This window comes from Kryptolebias marmoratus, linkage group LG20 (genome assembly GCF_001649575.2).
Source record: "Kryptolebias marmoratus isolate JLee-2015 linkage group LG20, ASM164957v2, whole genome shotgun sequence".
NCBI lineage: Eukaryota > Metazoa > Chordata > Actinopteri > Cyprinodontiformes > Rivulidae > Kryptolebias > Kryptolebias marmoratus.
Window position 1 is genome coordinate 10,009,692 of NC_051449.1, and position 14,521 is coordinate 10,024,212.

The following is a 14,521-nucleotide window of genomic DNA, read 5'->3' on the forward strand; positions in this document are numbered from 1 at the left end:
CCCTGCAGACTCATGTATCCTTTCTGTGCTCTGGGCTCTTTTGGCCTAGCCTGGTACAGCCCTGGCTTTATTCTTTGGTCCATGTGTGCTAACGGTCCAAGCTCTAGACTGCTCAGGACGACGGCCTTGTGAATCAAAAGAGAAACCTGTCCAAATCAGCCAGCCATCGCCCGCTGTTTTCAGTGAAATCTCACTGTGACAGCGTCTTGTCTCTCTGCTCGTTGTACAAGAGCCCATTCCAGTTCCTGTTGGGTGAAGTTGTGCTGCACTTATTTTAAACCGCAAAAGCCATCTCATCCAAAACAATGCATCTGAAAACCACTAAAATGTGTCCTTGACCCATAATGCCTCAGCTTTATCCCTTCTCCTTAACCTAATACTATAAAAAAAACAACAACAATAAAACACACTCAACAACTAGCTTAAAGTATAAACAGAATGCAAACAACCAGGTCTTTGCCTGCTTTAGCTGATGTGTCTGTTTGCATGACATGTTTCAAATTGTGGTCGACTGAAAAACCAGCTGCCAGTTTTCAAAAAAAAAAAACTTGCTGCTATATTTGGTTACCATCTTTCACTGGATGTCGCCGGCAAGAGTAGATGCATGCAGGTGACCTACTCGCTGGTGACATACTAGTTCGAGCTGGTCACCAGTTTCCAGCTCGAACTGGATTTCCCAAAGAGGGGGAAAAACAGCAGCTACAATGTTAATTCAGAGTCGCTCATGTAATATGCCCTAAAGCTAGCACGTCAGCTAGCAAGTGCTGGCCTGTACACATAAGTAAGACCAATCTCCACCTTGAGATGGAATACTGAATGACTTAATGTCCAGGCGACTTTCAGTTTAAATCAACAATAGCAGTGTCCACAGACACCAATCCGTCATTCTGATCTCTTATTAATTATGTTAAAGGACAGACAATCAATGAATACAACAATAAATACTATCTTACAACTGAAGAGAAGGATAGCTCGGAGACAAGCTGGCTAACTGTGGTAATCATTTATTTCTTGTCCTAGAACATCACTCTTGCAGACTTGAAATACCCATGGGGTGAGTATCAAAGCCCAAAACTGTATATCACAAACAAAGTGGCTTTAGCATTTCAGGGCTATTCACTCAGCCCAGAAACAAAAAAACAAACAAACAAAAAAGTCCTTATTTTTATAGAACCTTCGCCTCAGATGGGCTTCCTATGATTGAACTGTACCTTTGCAGCTGCTGAAGGCGCTGGTCTGCAGGCAGGAAGTTGTGTTTAAAGTTGAGGTGGGTAAGGTCGTGGCTGTAGAAGAGGTTGGGAGGAAGATGCTCGAGACTGCAGCAGGACAGATCGACCGAGTTGATTCTCTGTGACACCATCTAGACGAATACAGAGAGGAAGGTAAAGAAGAAAGGAAGCGTGAAAAACGAAGCAAGAAACAAAAAAAACCCCGGAGTGAAACAGGATTACCTCGGCTACACACAACTAGCAGTTTTACCGGTGCTAGGGGGGTCAAATGTCATTAAAAGACGTCGAGGGAAAGCCCAAGAGGATTCTGACGTAATGTTTTAAATTTCAACATTGTGTAATCTTTACTTTGCTTTGTTTGCATTTTTACATTTGCTAACTGTTACTTTTGACACTGTGCTGCCACTGTGCCTTTTTTATCACCTGTGCAATGCTGCTGGAAATTTAATTTCCCTGAAGGAGTCTTCCCAAGGGATCAATAAAGTTCTATCTATCTATCTATCTATCTATCTATCTATCTATGGCAATTCAGATGCTTTTAATACATTAGGTTACATTCTAAGAAACACAAGCAGCAATCTGAAATTAAAATACCAGCATACATCATCTCATCTTAAAGGAGAAATACTACAGTGTGTGAACTTGAGCCTTTCAGAGTGGAGGCAGCCCGAGGCTCAGCAGTCATCGCTGCAGCACGTGCTGCCTCTTTCCAGGCTTCTATTCTGAGTGGCCCTCCGGGTGCCGGTGACATGCATGTCCCTGTTAATATTTAGAAAGGAGGTTTTCTGGCTATGCCCTACTTGAGTTAAAATGAGAGAGATGAGTGGTGTTTATGCATGTGAGGGCACCAAGAGACACAGTTTACACACTACAGACTAAACAGCGGCACTGCACAGCTGAGGAAAAAAAAAGTTCAAGAACCCTTTGGAAATTAGGAGGCTTTTTGATGAGGAGGTCTAATCATCATCATCATCTTTAAACAAACACAATTTGACTAAACTCATTACACACAAACTGAATTATGTTTATTTTTTTTTCCTCTGGCCAATCCAGGTCATGATATCACATCTCATTTGTGCTGAGGCAATTCCAAAACAATTATTAATTTTTTGCCCCCCCCAAGCGCTATTTTATTGTTGCATCCCATAACCTTTTATTACCTTCAGGTAATGAACCGCTGCCCTGAAATTCTCCTGTGAAATGTCATGAAGAAATTTATTCATCCATCAGTAATATCTGGGCGTCCAAGTCCTGAGACAGCAAAACTCTCCCTAACCATAATGTTGCCTCCACCATGTTTCACACCAACTTATTTATTTATTTTTGCCTCACTCGATTTTTCATATTTCTACAGAATGACCAAAACATTTAACATTCAGTCTTCCCCTATAAGTATTTTTCTTTTAATAGTAGAAACAGGAGTTAAACATTAGACATTTTTACAGTGGTTTTACCATTGTTTGTTTAGAGTTTTTTTTTTTAACCTTTTTAGAACAGCGTGCTTTGCTTTTGTTGGGAACTTTCCATGACAAGAAGGCTTAAAGTGTATAGTAAACACAAAAGTTTCCTCCGTCTGACTGTGAGCTGATAAACTGGTGGAATTTTGGAAATTGTCATGTAGCATTTTTTTTAATTTCACATACTTTTATTATGCTGTTGTGATCTCTCAGAAAATACATTTTCCAGGCCTTTACCTACAGAAATGATCTCTTCTACAATCAACACTATTTTTCCTATTATTGTGTCCCTCATTGGAATGCAACAGTTTTTGGGAAAGCTATTAGCACAAATAATCATATACTATTTGATTAAGTTCAATAAAGTCCAAAAAATTATTGCAGTCTGTATGTCTTTAGTTTAGTTTCATTACGCTTTTAAGATCAGGTCACATTTAATTAATGAATAACTCTTGTTTACGTGTTCACAATCTTTTCTTGTCGATCTTATCTACAGTTTTCGGTCTTAGTCACACAGCAGTGGGACTGCAATGTCTGTAGCACAACTGAACATGCTACTGACAGTCAAGAAGTGCCTGAGAACCATATGCTTTTGCTCTTCCTTACTTCTCCAACTCTCTCACGAACAGACAATACCTTGGCAGCATGTCTGTGCCAGCGCAGGTGCTCCGTGAAGCTGTCAAAGCTGACGTAGTAGGTCTGACTTTGAGGCCCCGCTGAGCTGAAGGCCAAACAATGACTGTGCTTCTTCACCTCCTCCACCTGCAACGAGACGGACACGAGAGGGACGTCGGAGTTTGAAGGTTTGACCACACACGGAATATAAATAAATAAAAAAAAAACACCAAACTGACAAAGTCAGACAATAAACATGAATACAACAGAAAGGGAAAGCTGACACAGAGATGCCTCGCCAGATTATAATAAACTGTTTCTGTGGAAGCCATAAAGCAAGAAATGTCAGCAGGGTAAAGACATCTAGTCATCAGTGCAGTTATGAAAAATATGCAAGTTACATGATAAATGCACATGTATGACATGAGCAGTGACAAACAAAAGCGAAAGAGCTTTTTTAGCATACACTCTCGGTGAATAATGGCTGATCAGTTATGGAGATTAAACAGAACACCAGCACACAAGCTCAACACATACAAACACACACACACACACACACACACAGCGTCACATGAGGTTTGTGAAATGTTTAGAAATTGGGTGTGGTAGAGTGTCCTTTGTGCCAGGCATACAAGTAGATAATGCTTTTCCCACAACCCCCTTGGAGCTTATTTCGCACACATGCGCATAAAGCAGTAAACAGATAAAGGTCAAATAGAGCAAGGCAAATATTGGGATAGTTATTTATATATATATATATATATATATATATATATAAAAGCTCCATTACACACAATATTACAGTGTGTCATGACTTCAGATTAGGAATGAACAAAACATTCCTGCTGAATGCAGAAAACATTCTGCGTTTGTGTTTATCATTTCTTTACTATCTGAATTCAAACTAAAAACAAACAAAGCTGGCAAACACAAAGTAAAGACAAACAGTTATTTAGGGTAACGTGTTGTTAGTGCACATGAAGACATGTCCACAGGGTTAAAACACTGACTTATCAGGTTTGTGTACTGGTAATATAACATTGCGGCAGCTTCTTTATAAAATGCATAGGAAAGGGGAAAATAAGTTCTTGTGATACGTGTCACACTTCAGCTGTTGTGAGTCTTTTACATACTTTTCCCCCGATGAGAGGCAGGATGTGCATCTTCCCGATCTGGCTCTCCTTGACAGAGGAGACGATGAGGCAGGTGCCGCAGAGGATGACCTGCCGTTTGGTCCAGCGGTTAACTGGCAGCTGGAGCTTCCCTTTCCGAACATTGTAGGTCCCAGACAGCTGTACCCGCTCAGAGTTTTCAATACTTTGGGGCTTCCCTGTAACAAAAAATATAGATTATTTTATTATAAAGGTATCTACAAATAAATATGCATAGCCAAACTGCAGATCATATAGCACAGTAGCTCTCTGGTTTCCATTAATGGTTTCTTTGTACATTAATTGGAAGTGACCAATAGGATTGGGCATCGAGTCTTGAGAATCCATTTGAACCCTCGACTAACATTCCTGGAATCGTTCAAAATTTTAAGTTTTGATTCCTAGTTTTGATCCCTAGTCTGCCGAACACCACTGAAGAAAAATCTGCAGGAAGTGTGCGCGCCACCATGGACGGTGTGCAGCGGGCGATCAAAAGTGTGGCTCAACTTTAACAAAAGAAATCACCAGTTGGCTTAGTCCAACACTTGTAAAAAGATTATACTGTGCACAGGGGAGTGAACAACCAACATGATTAAACACTTCCAGGTTCATGGTATTGAAGTAACAGAGTGGCTCGTCTTTGACATGCTATGACGGTCTTCCTCTGGCTCCGGCCCTCAGCCTAGCACTGCACTGCAGTGAGCATCAGGTAAGTAAAACAATAAAATACGTCTTATACCAACATTGAGGCAGTTAACAAGTTATACTCAACGTAAAACAGTGAGTCAATGCAAGTGCACATACCCAGTTAATGTTAGCCCATTTATTTTTCCATAGACAAACGACCTGAAATTGCTAACATTAGCCAGGCAGTTGACCAGACTCCACAGTGTGCTACTTTGTTCACCATAGTGTCCAACAGAAAGCTGTCGGTGCAACAAAATAAAGAGTGCCACAGAAAGGCTACAGCATATATGTAAACTTTTTCGACTGTGCTTCTTAAAAAAAATAAAATAAAAAAATAATAGAGAATCATTAGGAATTTGAACCAGAGTCGTTTAAATTCAAACAATGCCCAACCCTACTGATCAATCCCATTCGAGCACGCTTGGGCTGCTTGCATTTAAACCGTGCATTAGGTGAGCACTGAAACGAAACGCTAAAAATGCAACGTATTATCTGAAGATAACACTTTTTTAGATTCATCAACAGTCACATATACAGAGCACATGGAACAGAATGTCTTGGATTAGATATCTGTTATCTCTTTCTTGGACATATAATGTCAGTAGTTGAAGTCTGGCCTGTTGCCCATTATAGCCAAGTCATCTCAATATAACTGACAGGTTCCCAGAATGTTTCACAAAACTAAGTCAACACTATTTAGTAAATTAATAATAAGCCTAATGATTGAAAAAACATTAACGCAGCCAAGATAAGAATGCCACATTGTCTTAAAGAGATAGTTTGGCTTTTTTGAAGTGTTTTTTTTTTTATGAAGGTTATGAACAATTAACATCTTACTTGTAGATAATTCTTTGAACAGCCTTAATTTGAAGAAACAGAGCTTAGGTCTGAATGAACTGACAAGCTAACAGCTACTCTAACCAGGGTCCAGACCAAAGGGGAAACAACTCTGATCTCAAATTTATAATAGTATAAAAAACTACTTTATAAGCCTTTACACCACCTTTAATTTCACATTACATGACTAATTACATAGAATTTTATGGGGTGTTTTTTTTTTTTGCAAGCTGTAGCACTTTTGGTGCAAGTTATTTTTAAGATTTTTTTTTTTTCTGAAATAACAATCTAATGCAAAAGTGCAAACGATTTATTAAAAATCTTTTATTTGAATTGTTGTGAACATTTTAAGATTAGAGGTGTTTTAAGGCAGCAACAATCTACTCTGGTCTTTGCCCCGCTCAGGCTAGCTGTTAGCTCATCAGTACAGTCGGCTTAAACTCCAATTCTCCAAACTGAGGTTGTTCGAAGAGCTATCCTCAACAGGTAGGATATGCATTATTTATTTATAACCTCTCCACAGAACCCCACTGGAAAAGAACCAAACAGTCTCTTTGAATAAAAAAAAAATGGAGCCAGGTTTAAACCAACAAACCGTCACAACTGAAGAGGGTCACGGAGAATATTTGCTTTCAGATAAAATCTCAGGCTCGGATGTCCTAATTTACAGATGGAATACGATATTCCAGATTTGCATTCAGCGCCAGATAGCCTACATCAGGGACGTTTCAGATTCAATTGCAGGTTTGTCTGTTTAAGATGCCAAAGGCGGTTCCATTGTACATGGTACAATGACAATACAAGTTCTTTCTTCTCTTCTTCTTAATTTATGAGCTGACAAATTCTGAGTATCCTTCCTCCAGTTTTACACATCTGTCTGTCTGTCCCTTTAGCCTGGCTCAGCCACTTCGCTGCCTCCCCGCCAAACCTGACATTCAGGCTGCTTATCAGGCATTCTGTCAGCCAGCCTGTGTTATCATTCTGTCTAAACATCCAACTGCTTTCTGTCTACCTCCACCTCCGCAAAAATAAAAAAAACTTCCCAGGGCTGGCACTCACTGTCCTCCTCCCCTCTGTCGCTTGCCCCCCCACCTCTATCTGTCCGCCTGCTTGGCTTTCAGTTCCCCTACTCTATCTATAGGAGTTTAGTGTTTTGTGCTTGCAGCTTGTTCAACGTCGCCGTTTTCTCGTTCGGCCAAGTTTACCACGCCACGCTATAGGCCGTTTATCAACGTAAGGAAACACACAAACACTTATAAGAAACGATACTCATTACGCAACGTAAAGCAAACTGGTTCGTCTTTCTTGCGTCGTCAACCCACGCATTCCGCTTCGCTCTGAAACCAAAGTGAGTTGGTAAAGAGCGAGCGAGTGAGCAAGTGTGAACTCGCAGACACTCTTGTAGTAGCTTTAAATTATTCAGGTCCCTCACGTGACGACTGTAAGGTAAATAATGCAGCGCGGTAGTGAACCGGGGACAGAACTTCCTCCGACACGCACACATTAAAACATCTTAACGAGATTTCGCAGGAGCCGATGTCTGTTAAAAGCTGAGACCATTTAATGAATACACATTTTCAAAAGAAAACCTTTTGACCAGGAGTTTTTAGCACAAACAGCAAAAAGACCCTGATCTCTTTTTTTTTGTGTGTTCACAGCAGATTCAGATTCAGTTTTTTTTTTTTTTTTTTTTTTTACAAAAGAATACTTGACAAAATGCTGAGCATGTGGCCTGAAAACCTTTCGGTAAGTATTGATGCTTAAGCGCAGAGTGGTAAACTTTCTTTGTAAGTTTCAGCATAACAAAGAGGGCACGCGTAACAGCACAAGCAGAAGTTTCTGAACTGTACGAAGACGCAGCCAGCTCAATCTGATGCAGCCGATTTTAAATCCACACGTTAGAAGCACACCAAATCGAACAAAAAGCTTGAATGACATAATCCTGCAATTCACAGCTGGTACTTATTCCAGATAAAATGAAAAAAAAAAAAAAACGTAGAAAATTAAAGACGTAAGGTTACTTGAATGCTAGAGATCATCTTATGTTGAGAAAAGACAGATGTGGTGGTTTTGGTCATATCTTGAAACTAACGCTACGCACAATCTCATGCAAGATCGCAAGATGCCAGACTTACAGTTTGTGTTGTGAATGACTATCAGCTTCTACCGCATCAAGTTTTGTCTCAGTATCTGTAAAACTCACTGAGTTATAAACCTTTTGAGTTTACTAATGGGGAATTAGCTGTGGTAACTATCTAGAGTTGGACTGACTCCAACTAGTAGCCTGTTAATTCGATGTTAATCCAATGATTACTTTCTGGAATTTTTATAAAAATTTGTGGCTCATGAAATATTTTACTAACAGACAAACAAGAGTTGACTCCAAATAGTTAATCAAAGGTCTTGAGCAATCTGTTAGCGGTCAAGATATGTGTTGGGTATCAGTCGCAGCTACTACCACACCAAACGTTGGATCATTATCTTTAAAAATGACTGAGTTAGAGCCATTTCTGTGTTTTTAAACCCATCTTGTATCAGATTACTTTCTCAAAGTTCCACCAAAATTTATCCAGTGGTTCATGAGATAGTTTGCTAACAGCCAGACACATGAACACACCCACAGGCACGAAGAATAGCATTATCATGCTTGCTTCACCTTTCAGAATATGACAGGATGATCCCCAAACTGAAACTGTAAACAAACCTTTATACATTTTATATGGCATGTCTTATCATATAGTTCCTAATCAAAATGAAAGCACATTTTTCTCTGCCATGTTTTGTTGTTTTGCTCTGGCATTCAGCCTAAAGATAGTAAATTCAAATGAATATACTGTACATTAGCTATAACATCTAAAGAAGAGCCAGTTAGCAAAACCATCTCAATATGTGCCTAAAAATAAAGAATTATCTGTTCTTTTTTACCTAAATTGCGCTCATAAAATTGCGGTCCTCCTCCTTTCAACTGTTAATCTCCATGCTCATTTACTGGTCCTCTGAAACAAGTGAAGTGTGCAGAAAGCAAATGAAACCACAGGTTTTTATCTCTTTTTAAAGAGACTTTATTACCACCATCTACTCCAGAAGAAAAGCAATTAAAGGACTGAGCATTTGTGTTGTTATGATGTTTACACAGAGGTAGAGGTGCTGCCTGGAAAAGCTTGATTTTAACAACCCTTCTTTTTTTTTCAGAAGTTCACACCATTATTGCCATTTATTAAAAAAAGACTGAATATTTAATACATGCCAGTAACTAAATTCATGTCACGATTCAAATGGCAGCTTTCGCTTTTAGTTCCCAAAAAGTGGTTCAATGAGTTAATTTTGTCAACACGAAGAAGCAAAAATGAATATTAAATGAGGAAGTGAATAAAAAAAAAGAGAAAAAGCTCAGCCCAAAAAAAACTGCAACGTTCACAAAATTTCCTTTAAATTTGACTTGGAAAAAAAAAACTTGCACCAAATGTCTTCTTGGTTTAGGCAAATAAACAGATAAAACTCCATAAAAAATGATCAAGTTATGCCAAGAGCTATCTGTCCACAAAATGCCATGCAAATCCATGTGATATCTCACTAACAGACACACAATCCAAATGGGGTAACGGAACAGACTGTTCCCCCCCTTCCCTCCTCCAACTTGCTGGATGCCATAGGTTACCAGCGGGAGCACATTTGCATGACAGATCTTAGGAAGAGGGAATGTGTTGCATTAGGCAAATTATTCACAAGCTTTTAGCCTCAATATGTCACATGGGCACATTCCTACTATTTTTAGGCCTTTTGTTGGAGCGCTCTCTCTCCCACACAAGCATATGAACAAACACACACACACACACACACATCACTTCCCACTCTTCTCCTCCTCACACCCACACATTCAGACACTAATGAAGTGACAGTAATTAACCATCTTGATGTTTGCATCCATCTAGTTGCTGCTGGCCCCGCCATCCCCCCCAAAATCTTGATGGACGTTGGAGCTTACAACTGTCTGACAGGGACGTGGGACAACTGCACAGAGACAAACTTTTCAGTCCGGCCGTGGGAACGCACAAAGAAGGAAACGGTGAAAAAAAAAAAAAAAAGGTGGGAATTCCATCCTATTCACAAGGAGAGGGCCAGAGAGCAGCAGGATCTCTCGGTAACCCTGCAGCATGGATATGAAAATTCATTAGAGACATATTCCAAATGTATAAACCATGGCCCACCTACGCTGGAAATATTTTGAGCAGCAATCACGTTAGTCATGGTGGTCAGTCATCCCATAATCTATGGGGAACGCAGAAGATGTGAGATTAAAAATAGCCGAGGCCTGCAAGGTGGGTGTGTTCATGTGCAGGAGCCAATCTATTCCTAGACCTACAGTATGAAGGAGCAAGAGTACAGTGTGTGAGTGTGTGTGTTTGTAACTAAAGATAGTTTCCTTCCTTTCCCTGAGGCTGAGGAAATGACGGCTTCCCTTCCACACTGGGCTCCAGTTTCTATGCATGTGCACTCCTGCTAACACAAACATAAACACACACACACACACACGATCAATGAACAAGCAACACAAATTATTAATGCCACCTAAACTACAACTAAATCCACTTGATGCAAGTTGATCATTTAATTGCTGCGACTGATTTTATGGCTATGGTTAAAAAACAACAACAACAGACATAGTGAAGTTTTATCAAGTTTACGTCTTATTTACTTTTTTTTTTTTTTTTTTTTTTTTTACATATCATGCATTGGCCGTTCTTTCATTTTGTTTTCACCTGCTGTAGGTATTGTCACCTCCTATCCTTCGTCAGAGGGGCACCTTTCAAACTTGTTAATAAAAAAAGAACATATAGATTTTAAAGTTGCGCTATTCAGTAATAGGACTATTTTTTTTGCAGGTTTTTGATACATTAAAAACTAATACTATTTGTGATCTTTAAAAACAGCAAAATATTAAAATATAAATGTGAACACAGTGTGTTTGGCTGGAGAAGCTTCCAGAAGATTGAAAATGGACGAGGCTTTTGATCATGCAGTCCTGGTGTAAATAAATAAATATAAACTCTGGAATTTTGTTCCACCATGAACACAAAGTGTCATCTGTCAGTTGTTTTCTGACTTTTTAAATATATTGGATAAAAGGTAAAAATTAAAAACTGTAAATGTTTTATTAAATAAAACTAATAATCAATCATATCCCAAGTCCACTATACATATGTCTTTCATTTGACCGACAAATTAACCAGTTCTAAATTATTTCAATTTTGTAAGAACTAGAATTAGTCAGTGCCCAGAATATAAAACATGCAACTTACATGTAAGTAAACACACTACATTCAGGGCAAGCTCGTTTATTTAGGCTTCTAGCAGAGTCCTTGTAATATAAGCAACAAGTGCCTTTGTCAAATTCATGTTTAACCTTAAATAATCTTCAAAAAACAAAAGAAAAAAATAAACAAATTCAAATTAGGCATAATGGGCAGCCACTTAATACCAAACTCCGCAGTGGCACTTTGCTGCGTAAAGTGATAAATGAGGATGCACACGTGTAACAGCTGCTAGTCTGTGTATTTTCATAAAGATAATCACACTCAAATTAAGCAAACAACTCCTGGTTGTTTATTATTAGTGCAGCATGCTGATATTATTAGTGCCACACTATAAAACTGGCTGCCAGATGTCCTGCTGCCGTCTTTTGTTTCCCTCGCTGCGGTAAACAGCACCCAACACCACTTCATCCATCTTTTATTTAACAGTTCAACACTTTCTTTCTTTCCTTCTTTCCTCCGGATTTTCTCCACAATAACAAGAGCACACCCCGTGTTAATCATGGTGCGTCTGCTAAACGCGGTGTGACATGAGCACACCTTCACTTCAGGACCGGGCATGTTGTTCCGTAGGGCATTAATGACCCACATACAGTAAGTCACAACACAACGCGAACGTACGGAGACGGCGTTCCCCTCTGTAGATGGTGGCAGATGTGCCGGATGGCAGGACTCGGTCACTTAGAGATTCTTTTTAAGCACAAATTAAGCTTTTGGATCTTCAACATCCGTTTCACAAAGTACAAAAACAAATTAAATTAAAGGCCTACTGTTCCTTGAAGGAAGGCATGTCGCCCGTTGCCTTTCATGCCAGAGTTACAGACTGAGATCTTCTTGTGATGAGAAACGATGAAGTTGTGGCCAATTTAAACTTTGAAAATAATGTTCTACACAATCTTGTGCAACACGGGAAGATGTCACGCTCTCAGAGTTTGTGTGAATGACTTTCAGAAACAACTGCACCCAATTTTAACCTAAACAGTCTGTACAGTGACTGAGTTACAGCCACTTCTGTGTTTTTTTAAAGTCAGTTGGCAACCATCTTGAATTGAGTTGGCTCCAAAAGTTGATAAGTTTTAGATGCATATTCAATGATTACTTTTTGCAAGTTTCATTAAATTTCTTTCAGTGGCTCATGAGATATTTTGGCACACGACCACACAAACACGCCTTCGCTTTTCAGTGGCAGGCAATAGCAACACCTGTGGTTGGAGGTAAATAAGTGATATGAGCTTATAACATGCAAACTACAGTTTTGGACAGGTGTTGGAGAAAGAATATGGACGTAGAAGTAGCACTTGGCCCTACTGGGACACATGCACCTGCCCTGTCCTTCTGGTTCAGCACACATACAAATGTGCAAGTGCGATGTCAGAATGCATTTGCTTTCCACCAAACTGTGCTTCCTAGACTGTGGCATTCCTTTATTTGCTTCTTTGTTGCCCTTTCTTCTCTATGAATGTTTCTGTGGTTGAGGTGATTACTCAGATTCAAAGTGACAGGCCGTGCTGGGCCATCTGCCTGGCAGTGGTTGACAGGCCTTGCTCGAAGGTGGCAAAGGCGATCACGGATGACAGGCTAGTCCCCGCATTCAGCTAAAGTGCTCCACTTTTTTTTTTCTTTTTTCTCGGTACCTTTATGAAAGATATTCACGCTTAACTGCGAACATGTAGGACTGACCCAAAAAAAAAAAAAAAAAAATCGGTGTGTTTTAGGAATGTCTCAAACCCAATAAAAAGTACAGTTTCTGAAATTAGCAATCTTTAATCCTACAGGGCCTCTTTAAAAATACACAGTTGTTCTCACACAAACAGGTCAACAGAGTTGGAGAGGGCCGTCTCGCCCTCAGGGACAGAGGACGTGCTGATGTGTGAAATGCATCAAGCTGTACTTTGTGTAAAAGTGATAAGGGGCCGAGGCACATTTGCATGGGAAATAAGTCAAATGTGCCCGCATTATCAAACTGTGACACCACGTTCGCGCAGAACACTTCTTTACACGCGTGTCAGGACGTACCAACTTCGGGGTTGTGCTCGGCGTAAACGCACGTTGCCTCGGCATTTGAATGCCTGCTTGTGTTTTAATATTGTGACTACGAGAAAGGCAGCGTTCAACAAAACATTCAGCAGTCAAAATATCATCCAAGGCCAAACTGGAGAGCGTTTAAGTAGCTTTACTTTGTGTCAAAAATGTGCAGAACACAAAACGACGTGGCTGATAGGATTTTGGTTCGATGCTCAACCACTTGAGACCATTCGGAAACACGACTAATGATATCCTGCCTCAGCTTTTATTGTGTTTGGTAAAGGCAACCTGAGCCTTTACCATGCCACATAATTCTCATTCGCTAGCTTAATTTTATTTTGGATAAGAACAGACTGGCGTGCTTTCACGTTAAAGAAGACATTCTGCCCGTGCATTATATTTTGCCAGATTTTGTCTGAAACGCTCCATTTGAGCTGCTGTCATGTCGAGGCAACGATGGGCATATCAAGCAACAATGCTGTCGTTTCAGTGTGACACATGCACGCACACAATACTCAGTAGGAGCCACTTTTCCTTTTCACAACAACTGTATAATTTGTGATCACATCTTTCAGATGCAATCCACATCTAAAAATCACGGCGAGTACCCGTGTTTTTTCTTTTCCAAAAAATTATTCATAACAACGTTAGCACCAAAATCAATATACAGCAAAGGGCTTTTAACTGTGCTTGCTTGGACAGCATCAGATCAGTATTCATAAAACACATTCATCGATTTTAGCGTATTATCTCTAAATACATTTTAACAACCGGTCAGTCATGATCAGGTGGGCTTTTATTTTATTAAAAGTGTGACGAAACGTGCTTCTCATCCTGCAAGGAACAGCTGAGTGACACTCTGCTCCTCATGCTGCTCACCGCAGTGAGAAAGTGAGCACAGTTCAGCACAGCCAGGATGATCCTCCAGCCACCCTCCAACATGAAAGAGCATTTTCAAGAAGACAAGGGACTCACAGAAAGACAGCCTTTTTTCCCGTGGCTCCGAGTCTTTGAGACGTCGCTCTGTTCCCAGACAGTGAACGGAGCGGGCAATTAATAGTTTGATGGACGATTAGATTCTGATGGCTCATCTCTTTAAAGCACGTCACTCTGAAGGATGCAGACATGCAGAAACGTGAGCGCACGCACACTCAGCCACACGCAAACGCTGCACAAAACTTCCTCTCTCGGTCTGGTGAAACAGATCC

The 14,521-nt window shown here is 40.0% G+C and overlaps 1 protein-coding gene across 1 annotated transcript in view; it reads right to left on the reverse strand.

Annotated features, from left to right (window-relative positions):
- Window positions 1-14,521, reverse strand: part of phlpp1 (PH domain and leucine rich repeat protein phosphatase 1) — a 47,658-nt gene that overhangs the window by 12,473 nt on the left and 20,664 nt on the right. Inside the window, exons 2-4 of the mRNA XM_017422496.3 lie at window positions 4,435-4,631; window positions 3,323-3,448; window positions 1,212-1,360 (exon numbers count right to left, since the gene is read on the reverse strand). Of these exons, the coding sequence (XP_017277985.1) occupies window positions 1,212-1,360; window positions 3,323-3,448; window positions 4,435-4,631 (472 nt within the window). The remainder of the gene's footprint in view (window positions 1-1,211; window positions 1,361-3,322; window positions 3,449-4,434; window positions 4,632-14,521) is intronic.